This window comes from Arabidopsis lyrata, assembly GCF_000004255.2.
Source record: "Arabidopsis lyrata subsp. lyrata unplaced genomic scaffold ARALYscaffold_7, whole genome shotgun sequence".
Taxonomy (NCBI): domain Eukaryota; kingdom Viridiplantae; phylum Streptophyta; class Magnoliopsida; order Brassicales; family Brassicaceae; genus Arabidopsis; species Arabidopsis lyrata.
In genome coordinates this window covers 1,259,441-1,274,843 of record NW_003302549.1, presented here as the reverse complement: position 1 = coordinate 1,274,843, position 15,403 = coordinate 1,259,441, and the positions used below count along the sequence as shown (strand labels likewise).

At 37.3% G+C, this 15,403-nt stretch overlaps 4 protein-coding genes and 2 long non-coding RNA genes across 30 annotated transcripts; 2 read left to right on the top strand and 4 right to left on the bottom strand.

Annotated features, from left to right (window-relative positions):
- Positions 1–559: 559 nt before the first annotated feature.
- Positions 560–2,267, bottom strand: LOC9305057 (probable esterase KAI2). The gene is made up of 2 exons (XM_002866899.2): positions 1,766–2,267; positions 560–1,267 (listed from the first exon to the last, which is right to left on the bottom strand). The coding sequence occupies exons 1-2, from the start codon at positions 2,134–2,136 to the stop codon at positions 823–825; spliced, it is 816 nt and encodes a 271-aa protein (XP_002866945.1). The 5' UTR covers positions 2,137–2,267; the 3' UTR covers positions 560–822.
- Positions 2,268–3,338: 1,071 nt separating this feature from the next.
- On the top strand, positions 3,339–6,303 carry LOC9303017. The gene is made up of 5 exons (XM_021018964.1): positions 3,339–3,827; positions 3,910–4,788; positions 4,948–5,033; positions 5,323–5,463; positions 5,727–6,303. Exons 1-5 carry the CDS (start codon positions 3,516–3,518, stop codon positions 5,890–5,892), a joined length of 1,584 nt encoding a protein of 527 aa, XP_020874623.1. The 5' UTR covers positions 3,339–3,515; the 3' UTR covers positions 5,893–6,303.
- An 18-nt stretch (positions 6,304–6,321) lies between these two features.
- LOC9303016 (cyclin-B1-1) lies at positions 6,322–8,698 on the bottom strand. Of its 2 annotated transcripts, none has more exons than XM_021018966.1 (8): positions 8,531–8,698; positions 8,092–8,270; positions 7,812–7,997; positions 7,598–7,723; positions 7,264–7,512; positions 7,022–7,180; positions 6,759–6,940; positions 6,322–6,671 (listed from the first exon to the last, which is right to left on the bottom strand). In XM_021018966.1, exons 1-8 carry the CDS (start codon positions 8,568–8,570, stop codon positions 6,500–6,502), a joined length of 1,293 nt encoding a protein of 430 aa, XP_020874625.1. In that variant the 5' UTR covers positions 8,571–8,698; the 3' UTR covers positions 6,322–6,499. The 2 variants fall into 2 exon arrangements, with proteins under 2 accessions (XP_020874625.1, XP_020874624.1); XM_021018965.1 differs by having other exon boundaries at positions 6,337–6,671; positions 8,092–8,273; positions 8,531–8,697.
- Positions 8,699–8,944: 246 nt separating this feature from the next.
- Positions 8,945–11,274, top strand: LOC110226242. 9 transcript variants are annotated; one of them, XR_002330309.1, is made up of 5 exons: positions 8,945–9,134; positions 9,286–9,903; positions 10,115–10,173; positions 10,268–10,507; positions 10,588–11,274. It is a non-coding gene; the product is annotated as an uncharacterized LOC110226242 (long non-coding RNA). The 9 variants fall into 9 exon arrangements; XR_002330311.1 differs by lacking the exon at positions 9,286–9,903 and having other exon boundaries at positions 8,949–9,134; XR_002330308.1 differs by having other exon boundaries at positions 8,949–9,903.
- LOC110226244 lies at positions 10,171–10,619 on the bottom strand. The gene is made up of 2 exons (XR_002330317.1): positions 10,547–10,619; positions 10,171–10,424 (listed from the first exon to the last, which is right to left on the bottom strand). It is a non-coding gene; the product is annotated as an uncharacterized LOC110226244 (long non-coding RNA).
- On the bottom strand, positions 11,120–15,353 carry LOC110226241. 16 transcript variants are annotated; one of them, XR_002330293.1, is made up of 14 exons: positions 15,133–15,321; positions 14,930–15,041; positions 14,756–14,822; positions 14,547–14,654; positions 14,238–14,432; positions 14,061–14,146; positions 13,734–13,913; positions 13,553–13,639; positions 13,219–13,469; positions 12,521–13,124; positions 12,327–12,419; positions 12,094–12,165; positions 11,307–11,398; positions 11,120–11,211 (listed from the first exon to the last, which is right to left on the bottom strand). XR_002330293.1 is itself a non-coding variant. In XM_021017074.1 (5 exons), the coding sequence occupies exons 1-5, from the start codon at positions 12,682–12,684 to the stop codon at positions 11,324–11,326; spliced, it is 390 nt and encodes a 129-aa protein (XP_020872733.1). In that variant the 5' UTR covers positions 12,685–13,132; the 3' UTR covers positions 11,308–11,323. The 16 variants fall into 16 exon arrangements, 1 of the variants encoding a protein (XP_020872733.1); XR_002330300.1 differs by lacking the exons at positions 11,120–11,211; positions 11,307–11,398 and adding an exon at positions 11,407–11,722 and having other exon boundaries at positions 12,521–12,547; positions 12,934–13,124; positions 15,133–15,316; XR_002330296.1 differs by lacking the exons at positions 11,120–11,211; positions 11,307–11,398 and adding an exon at positions 11,407–11,722 and having other exon boundaries at positions 14,516–14,654; positions 15,133–15,320.
- Positions 15,354–15,403: the final 50 nt, after the last annotated feature.

The following is a 15,403-nucleotide window of genomic DNA, read 5'->3' as shown; positions in this document are numbered from 1 at the left end:
TTTAAATTCTATCAATGCGATGAAGTTCAAAAATTGGAAGATTAATCATAGATTCATAGTATATTGACTAGTATGAAGAAATAATATTATAGCAATACCAATAAATCATTAATTTCATAAACTAACAAACCGAAAAAAATCTGAACAGACGGCACCTCGTCAATAAAATTGAATATTATTAATGATAAATGATAAATGATAACATAGAAAACAATATCTTTTCCACCGCGTAGTCATAATAACATCAAATGACGAAAAAGGCTATAATAACATCAAACAAATTCATAATTTCATAGACAAACAAACCGAACAAAATCTGACTTAACTCCATCCTGATTGAAAAACCCTAAAATTTATTTTAGTTTGTTTAGAACTTATTACTTTTTTTTTCATAAATAGGCAAATTTTAAACCATCACAATATATATGATTTATGATTCGACAAAACTCTGTCCAGGCCGAAGAAACCAGCTAACTCAATGCTAATGCTAATTCATAGTATATGTCGCATGTTAATATTCGCTACTCACACATATTATAGCACAAGTACACTTGCAAAGTTGCAATAATTCACTATGGACCATCAGTTACGAACATCACTATTACATCGAGCAATAATGAGCTCTCGAGCAAAGCTGGACAAAAGACAAGAGACTTTTCGTTTAACAAGATCAGAACAACAAAAGATCAAATACTCAAGACAAACGAATCAGAACCAAACGACAACGAAACATTGTTCTCAATAGACAGACATATCACATCAGAAATTTATTTTCAATTTTCAGACATCCTTTAATTAACTAATTAACTACATTTCTCACAATCACACAGCAATGTCATTACGAATGTGACGGAGGATAACGGGAATAACAGTATCCGGTGAGCTAAGCTGAGGAAGATGACCATCAGAAGGAATAACTTCAACGACGGATTCAGATCCAAGATTGGCGTGAAGATACTCGGAGACGACGACTGGTACGGCTAAGTCCTTAATACTTTGAAGAATGTGACAAGGAACAGAGACATAAGGTAAGATCTGTCTCATGTCACTTTGGAAAATGGTCTGAGCAACAGAAAGAGCAATGTCGGGACGCATGTTGAAGAGTGTTCTGCTGAATTCTTGAACGGCGATTAAGTCTAAGTCTCCACCGACGGCGAGTGGAGCGAAACCTAAGCACCATGCTTTGTAGTTGCTTCGGATCGCTTCAAAGAGTTGGTTCAAGTCTTCTTGTTCGAATCCACCTTGGTAATCAACATCGTTTAAGTATCTATAAACGTACCAAAACAATATAAAATTAACATAAACAAATGGATATTTGTGAGCACCGTTATCAATTAAAATAATACTATGTGAGCACCGTTATCAATAAAAAAAAAAAAAGTGTAAGCAAAACCTCAGTAAAATCAAATAAACAAATTTCTAGGTTTTCTGATTAAAATTAACAGATTTTATATATAACAAAAATGCTTTATTGATTTTGAGAAATAGGATGACTCAGGCAAGAGAAGGAACAGAGAGGCACTTCGTCGAAATTATGTCAGAGTGAGAAATAAATATGCAAAAAAAATCTCTATGAATCTTCACCCGAGATAATAGAAAAGTAGAGATAATATTTAAAACAAAATATCTTAATATTTAAATAGATTTTATGAAATCAGACAAGAGAAGGAACAGAGAGACCCTTCTGTCTAAATTATGTCAGAATGAGATAAAAAGCAAAAAAGATTTCTATGATTAATCGAGAAAAAGAGATGATGATGAGTACCTTGGAGAAGCAGAAATCATGACGATTTTGGAGAAGAGATCAGGACGGTTAAGAGAAGCCAAGATACCAATCATGGCAGAAACAGAGTGACCAACAAAGATACAAGACTCAATCTTGAGATCTTCTAAGATTGCAATCAAATCGAAAGAGTAACCTTCGAGATTCGAGTAACGATCGAAGTCAAAATAGTCAGGGTTTGTCGTACCGGCTCCCATGTTGTCGTAAAGCACGATGCGGTAATCGTCGACCAGATGTGGAACCAGGTGTTTCCATACTGACTGGTCCGTGCCGAACCCGTGACCTAACACGATCGTGGCTTGATCTCCTGAACCAATCACCTTCACGTTGTGAGCTTCCTCTACCACACCCATCTCTTTAAAGATTCTTCTCTGGTTTTTTTTTTTTTTTCTTGTTATATCTCTTAACCAGCTAATTGAAAACTTATGATATTTGTGTTGTTTTAAAGTGCTTGGTATTTAAAAAAAAAAAATCAATAAAAATCTCTTCTCTTTTTTTTTTTTTTGTGCGTGTGTGTGTGAGGTAATTAAATGCTGGCATTTATTTTTATTTGAAATATTGCGATTTATAGTTGGAAAAAGAAAGTGACTGTTTGTTGGATTGTCAAACATCATTTGATAATTAGTAAAAAAAACATTTTGGAATCAAGCCCAAAAATAATTAATGTCTTTATGCATAATGATTCATACGTAACAAATTACATGCATTTCTGTGAAAGAAAATTAGTTTCAATCATTGAATATAGTTTATAAATATTTTCAGCCAAAATAATTATTCATAGAAGGCCATGGTGAGTATACGCCCACGTACAATCTCACTTCACCATAATTAAGTTAGACCACACGCAGTGGTATAGCCGAACATGGGGTGTGAGTAATTTAAAATTGAGAAATAATCAGAATAGTCCACTTTTATGTACATCCGAATCTTAAGTTACAATCGGTTGCAAGGGTTACGTGGCCTCTTTCTCTCTCTCTTTTTTTTTTTCTTTTTTTTTTCTCTTTTGCTTTAAATGATAACAATAAAAAAATTGTTACACCCATACAAGCAGCTTTTGCCAATGCTCTTAGACCATCCGCAGTGGTGTTAGAGCATCCGCAGTGGTGTATCCTTGTGTGGGGTGTATCTATTTTAAAATACAGAAATAATGTAAAAGTTGTCTCTCTCTTCACACCCGGGTGTAAGTTACACTCGGGTGTAAGCCACTCTATCTCTCTTTCTTTCTCTCTCTTTTCTCTCTCACTTTAAATTATAATAATAAAAAAAATCTTACACCCCTCCCTCACACTTACACCACTGCGGATGGTCTTAAGTGTGAAAGAGGAGTGTAAGATTTTTTTTATTATTATAATTTAAAGTGAGAGAGAAAAAAGAAAGAAAGAAAGAGAGAGATAGAGTGGCTTACACCCGAGTATAAACTTACACCCGGATGTGAAGAGAGAGACAACTTTTACATTATTTCTGTATTTTAAAATAGATACACCCCACGCAAGGATACCGGATACGCAAGGATACCGGATGCCCTTAGTATATCTGGGAAAAAAGGACAAGGCCCATTAAAAATTTAAGGCCCAGTTAGATTAATTTGGCTCATCTCTTCCGTAAGACCGTTTTTACTGTTGACCAAAGCTCGTGATGACGTGGCGGGAAATCGTTAAACCACGTGTTGTCGGCGTGCCGTTACCCTTCCCCTTCCTGCTTCCGTTCCCACCTGAGAGAACTTCTTGGTGACATGACGATTCTCGCCGGATTGATACGACGGCGTTTTAGTAGATTGGTTCCGGTTACGATTCCGTTTCAATTGAATTACGGATTCGTACGGAGCCAAAGTACTCGGTTGCTGAGCGGCGAGGCTGAGTCGAATCGGAACGAGTTTCCGGTGGAGAACGCGTACGTTATCTTGAATGTCTCCGAAACCAGCTCAATCGCAGAGATCAAAGCATCATTTCGTAGACTCGCGAAAGAGACTCATCCTGATCTGATCGAATCTAAGAAAGATCCATCTAATTCCATACGCTTCGTTCAGATTCTCGCTGCTTATGAGGTACAGAGAAGAAAGCTTGATTTGGTGAATAGCTTAAGTGAAGTGTCTGATGAATGATATATGATTTGTGGTGATGATGCAGATTCTTTCAGATTCTGCAAAGAGAGCACACTATGATAGATATTTGCTATCTCGGAGAATGGTAATGACGAAACAATGTAGACAAGGGTATATGATTCACAGGTATAAAACACGATTGACATTGAGTCAAGAGATGGAAGTAGTTGAATGGTTAAAGTGGTATAGAGAAGCAATACATGATATAGTATTGGAGAAGAGAGTGGCAAATGGTACAGGTTACTTAGATGAATTGGAAGAAGATTTTTATTCGGCTATACGAGCCGCGTACTTTGGGCCTGATGTTGAATCTGTGGAGCTTCTTCCTGATTGTTTTGAAGCTGAGGAAAGGTCTGTGTGTGATACACGAGAGGTTTTGCATTTGGTTTCAGGACGGGATCTTTTTGGTATGGTTTGCTTGGTTGATAATTTCCTTGAGCTTTCTTCTGCTTGCTCCAAGAAATTGGCTTTGTCGTCATTTATGGATTCGGACCTGGGTCAGGCACTTGAGAAAGGCAACTATGACACGATGTCTGATGAAAGGATTGGACTTCAGATATCTCATATACAATCTTCTAGAAGTAAAAACCATGTTTTGGATGCATATAAAGATATTCAGCTGCATGTTTCGGGAAGAGTTGTTGCTACAGCTATTAGGATTCCCCCAAAAGGGTATTTTGAAAAGAAACAAATTGAGGGTGATCACGATCTCATACACGTTTTCCTCAATTCAGATGAAAGATCTAAGCATGAAACTGAAACGTTACCTGGAAATGAAAGTGGAGCCAGACTTCTTGTTGGAACTATAAGTGGTCTTGGAACAAGTCCAGATGAAGGTTCATGTAATGTCTATGATGGGAATGGTGCTAAAACTCACGTGATAATGAAACATAGGACATTTCTGGTTTGTGACTCGTATGATCTTGCATTTCTTTTCATGTACCTTCTGCAAATTACAACATGTACTTTTTTCGGGGCATTGTTCTGTGATGCATATAGATAAGCTCTGCTAGTTATTTGATGGAATAAGCATGCCTGAAAAATCCTCATCCACACTCTACAGGTGAGACATTTGCACTGGTACAGAATTGGGGAAAAGGTTTCCATTTGCGAGTGTAGATGCAGTAGAGCGAAATTACCACCAAGCAAGTAAGCCAAATATTCTTTTTGCTTTATTTCAGTTCTGGCTCACTTTTAACTCTATCGAATAAATAACAAGGATTGGACAGCTGTGTCACGGTTTCATCTTCAATAGAATGCAATTTAATAAATTGATATCTTGAACACAGAATTCTGTAGTTGCCTTTGTTGAAATACTGAAGTAGTCAGTGATCTTGGTATTGAAGATGTTTTGAACTTATGACACTGATCTCTAACGTAGCCTTTATCCTTCTTACCTCAGTGACATAAAACCATAATTGCATGGATGTGAAAACAGGTTTTGGTTGTTTGAGCCTCGTTGTGGTTTGCATGATGTCGGAGGATGGTATGTTGAAACTTATGGGAAAGATAAAAAGAGCAGGACGGTCTTGGCACAAAGATTTTGGGATGGACTGGAAGAGGGGAGTAGACTGGATGGGTAAGCTTATTATACATATGAAGAGAAAGCAACTTAAGATATTCTACTGGTTATAGCTTAAAATGAGGAGGGCTACAGCTATTTCGATAGAAATCACTTCCGATCAAGATATTTTTGTAACCTTGGCGTTGACCACATTGTTTCTTAGTCATCTTGAGTCTGCTTACCTCTCTTTCCAATGACCTTGGAGAAAGGGGCTCGTCTCTGTATTAGTTGTTGTTTGTGAAGTAATTAACTTATATATGACCTTTTGCCTTCTACAGGAGACTGCACCCTGGTATCTACTTGCTTACACTAGCATATCGAACTCTTGATCTTGAAGATGAAAAGAGAAGGAAACGGTCAATGTTGGAGGTCATCGAGGCACAGCTATCTAAAACGTTGGATTGGTGTAGAGAATTGGTTAGAAGAAAGGGCCTTGGAACTTAACGTGGTTAACCTTCTCCCTTTCTGAGTGAAGATCCAAAGATGATTGGCTTTTCAATTTCCGAATGGATACAAGCACTTCCATGTCTGAGGTTGTGGTGAACAAAGCTTCTCCAAAGGTTGGTAACTCTCTTTAGTGTCTTCTTTCAAGGTTCGCAACCGCAGGATCTGTAAATATCAAGTGGGTTCTCTTTCCCACCAACAGAGTCAAGTTTTCAGACCAGAAGGTGGTTTTAAACCCAGAATGGACGGGACAAGAAGAAACTGACTTCTCACAAGAACTAGTGAAACATATGATGTGTGTTGGGGAATGAATCATGCTAGTTTTAGATCATGTGTACTATAGAACTTGATTTCAAAGTAATTCATAGACTTGTAAAAAATATTATATCTAATGAAACTTCTCAGAAGAAACTGACTTCTCACAAGATATAGTGAAACATATGCTTTGTGTTGGGGAATAAATTATGCTAAAGAACTTGGTTTCAAAGCGACTCATTAGACTTGTACAAAATATTATTATCTAATGAAACTTGACTTGATTTTCAGAAGGAAAATGAAACTAGACTTGGTTCTTCAGCTTCTCCGTCTTCTTAAAGGCTCCCAGCTCCTAGGCAGATTCAGTTCCGGTCAACAAAGCTTTGGCCGGAGGGATCAAAGCCACAGCAAAGCGTTCATCCTTGGAGTATTTCTTTTGTAAAGCTCCCTTAGTAGTAGTACTACTCTCACTCCCTTCTTGTTGTTGTTTCCATTGCTGATACGCCAACAGCTTTGCACAGTCCCTGTTTCATCATTACAAAAGAATCAATATCCAACCACAGACACAAAACCCATATGATGCAAATGAAAAAAGAAAGGAACTTTCTTACATGAGCTGGGTCTCGGAATAGCCAGTGTGATGCTTGAGAGTGTTGGTCCAAATGGGAACTTGGCGAAGAGAAGATCTTGCTGCGTAGATTGCAGAAGCAGCTACCATAGATGGACTGAACATTATCATTGTATCGTAATGCATTACGCCTAACTCTGCCAAATAGTGCACCATATTCTCCATCTGAAGACAAAAAAAAACACTTGAATGTGCAATATAATGTAATGTAAAACCATGGAAGAGACTAGAAAAATGCTCTCTTACCTTTTCGTCTGCAATGGAAGCTTTGATGAAACGAGCCAGGAAGACATAATGAGTCGGAACTGTCAAGTACCACTCAAGTGCAGACAGTATTGTCTTCTCCATCACCAGAATCTGTTTGTGACTGTATGCATGGTCTGCAATATCAGCTAGATCTTCCACCTGCAGAAGAATTATGTTTTGATTTAGCTGAAGACAAGAAGAATCAAATTCAGAAGGTTCAAAAGTTCTCTGTTTCTTATCACCTGTGGTGGCCAAATTTCTTCGTACTTGGATGACATGAGAAGAGCACTGAGACCAACTAGCTGCAATTCTTTTCGAGGCACTGGCTTCACCGACAAGAAGCGATCCAGAATGTTCACAGTGAGGTAAAATGTTTCCGGGTTTAGCTCGAATTTGACATGGACATCTATCAACCATTCCACCAGAATCAGTCTCATCTTTTCATTAATCTCAGGCTGAGATCCCATGTAATCGCGTGGCCTCCATTCACTCTGCCAATCCAAATGATAACTTAAGTAAACAAGTTCACACTACAACAATGGTGCAAGTAAAGATTCATGAATAGTAGCATCAAACCTCAACAGACTTGTAGAAACTGTAGATATCTTCCACATATTCCACAGCCGCAAGGTCATTCTTAACATCAGCAGAATCGATATCAACAATCTTTTCTTTCTGTTTCTTCTCTAAACCACAAGCAGCCTGAAAAAGCAAAAGAAGAAAATTCAGAACATACCAAATCATTTTCTTACTTCACATCAAGAATCATCATTTCACAAGTAAAATGTACCTTGCTTCTAGCGGTGAGAACAGATGTGTAAGTGGTTGCTTTCTTCTTAGTAGCCTTTTTCTCTCGAACAGCAACTATACCAAGTTCTTCATCACTGTCTGAACTTATCTCAATCACTTCTATAACCTTTGATTTCCCAGCTACTTTCTTTGGCTTTGGTACTGCGATTCTCTTGACTACAGGATTCTGCAGGTCAAAGAGATAAAGGTATGACATGAGTATATCAAATCTAACAAAGAAACCTAATTGTTCACCAAAAGGCAGGGAAAAAGGAACAAACTTTGAGATTATCCTCCACAAGAAGTGTGGCATTTTGAGAGCGTGTACGAGGACGATGATTGATCTTTGCCGGTTCGTTGTTCTTTGGGTAATTTCCTCGAACAACATTACCTATATCACCAAGAACTTGACGGTTTCTTCCTTTCGCAACGTTTTTGCCATCTACCACAACAACATCATCTTCTACACAACAAAACAAAACCAAAGTTCACAACTTTAGATTCAATTTGCAACAATCAGCCATATCAAATTAAGAAAAACTACAGTCAAAGTCACGGACTTTTAAACTTGATTCGCAACAGTTTCGTTTCGTTATTCATAGATATTACAAGAAACGAAAAAAACCAGATAAAAACGGAAATCGAAGATCACGAAAAAAAAAATCAATCTTTGTCCGTAAAAACCCTAAAAAAAGGAAAAATCAAAGATCTTTCTCTTACCGGTAGATTGTTGAGGAACAAGCGAACAAGAAGTCATCATCTTGTTTGTGTTATCTTCTCTCTTCGTCTTCTCTTTCTCTCTCAGACTAAAAATCTCAGGTTTGTAGTAGAAAAAGACTAAAGTAGTGGGGGCGTCTTGTATAAAGGAGGCTTCTTGAGGAAGATGAGCCGTTTATAAGGGAAAAAAAAAAGAACCCCCAACGGTCTGATTTTGTTTGAAAAATGAGAGGTCGTGGGCCTGTGTTAAGACTTTAAGCCAATCGGGCTTTTCACTTTTGGGATGTTAAAGTCACAACGGCCCACTTCTTCTTTTTATTGACTGTTAAAGAATATAGAATAAAAATAAATAAAAAAATGTTAGTTAAAAAGTAAAATAATTTTAACTAAAAATGTTTTCCATTGCCTTGTTAAAAATTGCAGATCTAAGAAACTTTTTTATTTTTTTAACAGAACAAGTGAATATAGCCATTTTTAAACTAGGAAGAATTGGAGTCCTTGATGGTCTAGCTAGCTCGTGAGAATTGTAGCAACATCCGGCATAAACGCACCATCATCATTTCTCCAAGAAGGGAGGGATGCATGTAATATCCATTGAGGGAGTTGGGTAAGATTTACTTCTTTCAGGTTCTGGAGATTCTTTGTCACTGTTATGATATTGATTCTCTCAGGAGTCTTTGTCATCATCTCATGGTTCCCAATGTGGGTTTTTTTGTACTCTCTCGGGTTTATCATGTCAATGAATTCGTTATTAACAGAAGCTGCAGCAGCAATGAATTCATACTGGACAGAGATGTGGGCATGATGATACTGGACAGAGATGTGGGCATGATGATAACTGGTGATCGCCATAGTTCTTTTGCTTGATATGACTGCTCTCAAAGCCACCTTGTTCTTTGAATTTTGCTTTCTGACTAGTACTGTGATCGGTTCTTGCATTACTTGCTTCTTCTCTAATCATAACACCCAAATGCTTGCTTCTTTAATAATACTTGTTTTGGAGCTTGGAATCAAAGGAAGCATCGGATTTGAGGGGTTTTCAACATTCTCTTGGCTATTTTCGATTTGATTTCTCTTCCAAGTAGTACCTCTGGGTTTTTATGGGTTTACATTGGTTTTGAAATCAGAATTGATTTGAGTTCGGTTAATATTGGTTTAAAGGAGAAAACCAAAAAAAATAAGACACGCGATGGGATTTTGAGAAAGAGGTGCGTGGACCAAAAAAGGCATGATTTCTGTGGATAAACCCCTTTAGAAATCGGAGACACGCGCTCAACGCGAGATGGGTGAGAGTGGGTGTGAAATCACGCGATCGGTAAAAGTGGGGTATGAAGTGGAGCTCGCTGATTGGCTAAAAAACTAAAAATAGTAGACATGTAGCTCCTCTCCTCCTCCTCTTCTTATAAAATATATATTACTGTACTTGTTCTTTTTGTGTAAGGTATGAAACAAAACTACTTCAATTAACATTTTCTTCAAAATCTGAAAGTTGTGTTTGTTTTAGATACAATTGAGAAAAAAACTAGAATCTGTATTTTGAGATACTAAAAAAAATTTCATCATTTTGTTCTGCAACCGTTTTTACAGGTTGGAGCATATAACTGAAAACTGGATTCAAAGAATAGAAGCTGAAGAAATCAAACAAAGTGAGTTGAAATATCATCTACACATCTGAAATATTGGTACAGATTTGTCCAATCATTATGCTAGTTTCCTATTTTAATGTTTTCTTCACTTTAGGAGATGAACTTTAATGTTTTCCATCACACATTACTCCCACTCTCTTCACCACTGCACATTGCAAAGGTTGCTCAAGTTGCTCTCTTAATAGGTTCCAAATGCCTCAAAACCTGTTATTGCTCTCTGGTCGTTTTGATTGCCTCTGATATGTATGGTGCTGCAGTTTTAGACGCTTGTGAGCATATTATAGCAAGAATGGAGCCTGTTGCATCTTAACACAATTTCAACACATTCCCTGAGGTATTCTTTCTTTCTTCTTGCAATTTGATATAAACTCACAAGATTTTGATGAACAAAACTCTCCTTTTCTCTTAACCCAGCCATTGATATTGGACAAGTGCGCATTCTTCTCTCAAAGTCCTAGGAGTTTAGCTGTTAGTTGGCCTTTTGAAATCTTTAAAATCCAAGAGAATCAGAAAGAGAAGTGTTGTGTTTGAAATCCACCATTTGCTACAAGGAGCGTTTGTACAAGGACTAGGTTGGGTAGCTTTAGAAGAGCTCAAGTGGGGAGATGCAGCTCATACATGGAGTATACCAGGAGCTTTACTCACTTGCGGACCTGGAAACTACAAAATACCTTCCATTAACGACATTCCATTCGAACTCAATGTTTCTCTTCTCAAAGTATGCTACCATAAGAAGAAGCTCTTTAAATTGGTAGCAACACATTTGCAACTGATGAACCTGAGATTATACTTTGTTTAATCAGGGGAATCCGAATAAACAGGCAATACATTCATCTAAAGCAGTGGGTGAGCCACCGTTCTTTCTTTCAGCATCGTGATAAAGGAAGCGGCCACAAGCGAGGTAGTACTCACCAACTGGTTCCCTCCAGCCACTCCAGAGCATATCAGGATGGCTTGTTTCGACGAGTTTTCAGCTCCATTTGTAAATTCAGATTTCTGCCCAAAGCTTAGTTTTCAACTATGTGAGTTGCTTCCAGTCTCCAATACATGTAAAATTACAAAGTTATATGTTTCTTCAAATCAGCAACTTTGTTGACTCAAGCCATTCTGCGTTATAGCAAATCAAAACTTACCTTTTCCAAGAATAGTTTCAACTCGAATCCCATTCCAATCGTATTGAACAATCTCTAGCTTCAAAGTGAGCAAGAATATGAAGCAGTTTATGCTGACCAATGCAACAACACACTAATCATCATATATCAAAATCAAACAAAAAGTATCAAAATTTCTTTAAGCAAATCTTAAGACAAGACAATAACACACTAGATATCACTCGTCAGTAATCCAACTTTTATATGAAGCTACAAACAAGATTTAAAACATCAAAGATTCCATCTAATCTTCAATCTTCATCAACATTCTTCAAAGTCTCTCCACTTAAGATACACAAGCCTAGATCTATATTGCGTGGACACACCAGCAACCACCAGAACATGAAACAACCGATGGCTATGTCCAGCTATATCGAATTTCCCCGGCAGCCATCTCTCTAGTTGCACAAACCAAAAGCTTTCAGTATATTGCGAGTTCTGATTTACTAAAATGTAAAATCACCAGACTAATGCCAAACAAGAAATTAGTCATCACTTGAGAAATTGTTTTTATGATCACATTGAGTAGTTCCGTAATGCTACTGCAGAAAATACTTAATTCAATCACTCCACATTTGCTTAAAACTATGTGACCGTCACAAGGAAAGTTAGCACCAGCTAAAAGAAGTGAAAGACTCCGTCTAATATATCAAACATGTTAATGCTAGAGCAAATTTTTCATCAACACTGTCTACAGCTCCAAAATAAGTGGATAACAAGATCGTATAAGACGAATGGAAGAAATTTAAAAGCTAAAATCAGAACTCACTTTCATCAGATTTGTCAAGAATCCCTTCACTGATATCACGATCAACATCCCAATAAATAACAGGGAAATATACTGAAAATAATAAAGACAGAGAGAGAGAATCAGACCTACACAAGATACTTTGAGAAATGACAAAATTCTCATCCCATCAAAGGCCTTATGAAAGTAGAAAGAATATTAGTGTGAAAAATTAATCCTATAGCTTTTCATCTGGAAGACATGTTGTAACTTACGCAAACTTGTGAGAGCAGTGCCGCATCTACTCCTATATCAAAGAACTGCAAGAATATGCTGATCATCATCGTGACAGGATCTTTCTTGCCCGCCTGTAAACAAGCTAATCACTATTCCTTGTCGTAAAAGTAAACAAATGATGATAACGCTGCAAGTATTCAAAGTGTACAAGAGAACATGGGCATGATTATACCTCCTTGAAAACGACACTTTGTAGAGACTGCAGATAAAACAAAGGAAAAATAGGGAAGTTAGAATGACTAGTTCACAGTTACAAACTTACAATAGAGACAAAATTTAACAAGAGATATCAGAGACATTTTCATCTAATAAACCATTCCGCTTTAAACTGCACATCCCATAACCAAACAGAGTAAAGATGTCCCCAAAGCATAAATCTATCCATCAATTGAGATCTATGAAATATGTGTAGGATGCCCATTCTGCATAGAGAACGCTCTCCTTTCAAAGAAGTAAAGAAGTTCAGACAAATAAACTCCTTAATTTATGAACTCTGCATCAATCTATTACAAACAATAACTGTAGGGAAAATTTACAGCTCCAAAACCCGATCAGACTGTTGTAAGCCCTTCAGCTTGACCTTACCAATCATCTTAGTCAAATCATTGCAAAAAGAGAGAGCGTAATGCTTATGTGTGTGCCAGATAAGATCAATATCGTAAGTCAGAACACAGAAAAGTTTGATCGAACTTTCTCGGTTTATCTTGATCAAGTAGAGAAATGCTTTGTATATAGCCACAGTTTCTTGCAGAAAGACATCATTATCTACATGAGCTCTTGAAACATGCAACAAAGAGACACAAACAAAGTCAAATATTACAAAACCTTACAACAAAGTGGTTTGGGACAAGAGGCTGACAATGATTTTACCTGGTAGTAAAATGGGCTTTGTCTCTTGACAGCTGAAACAAGATCATAAGTGGTTAATTTCTCAAGAGCTGAGATATTTGCTGGCTCTGAGATTGCCTTGTCCAAAAATAAAGGTCATAAGGCTCCATAGGATACAATCTTTTCCATAGAGTATCAGTTTGTGATATGCAGTTTCCATTTACGGAAGATACAACGCCAGAATTGTCGAGAACTCTCCCATAGAATTGCTCACAGTCAGTCTTGTACCTCACCTGATATGATTAACAACATTTTGAGCTTGTATGCAATCCAACAAAGAATTTAAACCCGATTTGAAATATCGATATTAGTTTACCGGATTAAGCCTGTGGCAATGCCAAACGCATTCATCAAAGAAGACTCGGTGTATTGAGCAAGCAAGGGAAGTCAGTAAGCAATGTATCTGTAAAAAAAAATCATCCAAATTTGAGAGTTTTGAAACACGAACGCTAACTTAGATTCGTGAATTGAGTATATTAACGAATTGGTGATTAAACCTGTAGATGACTCTTTGGAGTGCAGGGCCATTGTAGAGACAACGGTTGCGATCAACAGCTCCGAGGAACTGGAGGTGTTTCTTGGCTGCAGCAAAGAGGTCAACGCGATGGGTTTTTGGGGATTAATCTCAGATGCTACGGACAAGGTTCTCTTGGTGTTGCAGATGGGGAAATGTTGACCTGCGTTGTTAGCGACCATCATGTTGGTGGTACATGTTCTTTTCGTTTGGTGAATAAGAAGGTTGGATCTTTTCAACCAAACAAAAATTAGAAACAAAACATGATCTATCAACGAAAAATGAGTAAAGATGTTAGAGTATTACAAACCGTTCCATTAGGTAGAGATCCTGGTTCTGATGATTCATGGATTATTTCAAGAAGCTGAAATGTCTTGGAACCAGGTGCAGCACACACTGTTCAGACAAAAAGAGAGAAGTGAATCAGTTAACCATTATTCCTCAAGTCCACAGCCATCTCAAACAATGTCGAATAAAAATCACTCACTGTTGAGAACAAAATGATCTGGATGTACATCAAGGAAGAGAGGAGGTACATGCGTAATAATAAAATCGACTAGGAAAACTATAAAATGTACCGATGAATTGTCATTAAAGAATGTCACACTACCATACCAAGCTAACTGATTCTTGCCTGGTCATGTTCCCAACTTCAGTTTCTAACTTGAGAAACTCATGAAACCTGAATAAGACCCCGATAAAAAAAAGGCTAAATAACTAGGAGAAAGCATGAGCTAACACAAGTAAGCGAATGGAAGTGAATACTTGTTCTGAAGCAACTGGCATGAAAAAGTACCTCTCAAGTATCTGGTTTTTGCTAATCTCCTTGCGTGAAAAATTAGAATGCCAAGCAAGAATCTTAAGGTACCAAGGCAAAGGCTTGATAGCCTCCAATTCACCACCTCTATAGCCGTAAGTATGGAAAACAAAAACCAACATATGAGTAGACAAAAGACAGCATATTATGTATGAGACACTAGAAAAAAAGAAGAGTCATGAAGTTACCTCAGCCTGAAGAGATTTCATGAAATCATTCTCCAATTTCAATCGAATCTAATCACAAAATTGACCACTGAAGAATCAAAAACAGAGACCACTAAGTCAAAAAACTTTTTACTTTGAACTTCAAAGTTTGAAGTATAGTAACACTTAGCAATTCAAGAATCCAAGGATACATACTTGGAAGTAACTCTGAAAATGGCTTATGAAGTCAAAAAACTATAGTAGGTAATGGCTTACGAAGAAACTCCATAAACGAATCCCACTCTTCAGCTTTCACTATCCTTTGTTCCTTAAACACAACACAAGAAGACATTACAATGTTGTTTATTAGAAGCAAAGTTTCAAAAGCCATGGAAGTGTCATTGATTGTATAGAGGTACCTTGTAATACTCCTCGAAATGAAGATTTGAGCAGATGGGCTTTTGGAAGTTGTTGGAATCAAAGGAAGCGATGGGTTTTCGAACATTCTCGTTGCTATTTGTGATTTGATTTCTCTTCCAAGTAGTACCTCTGTGTCGTCTCCATTTTTGTTGTTACGGTCGCCGAGTTTTTTGGTTTTCGCCGGCGGCGTCACAGTCACAGCGATGGGTTTACATTGGTTTTGAAATTAGAATTGATTTGAGTTCGGTTAATATTGGTTTAGAGGAGAAA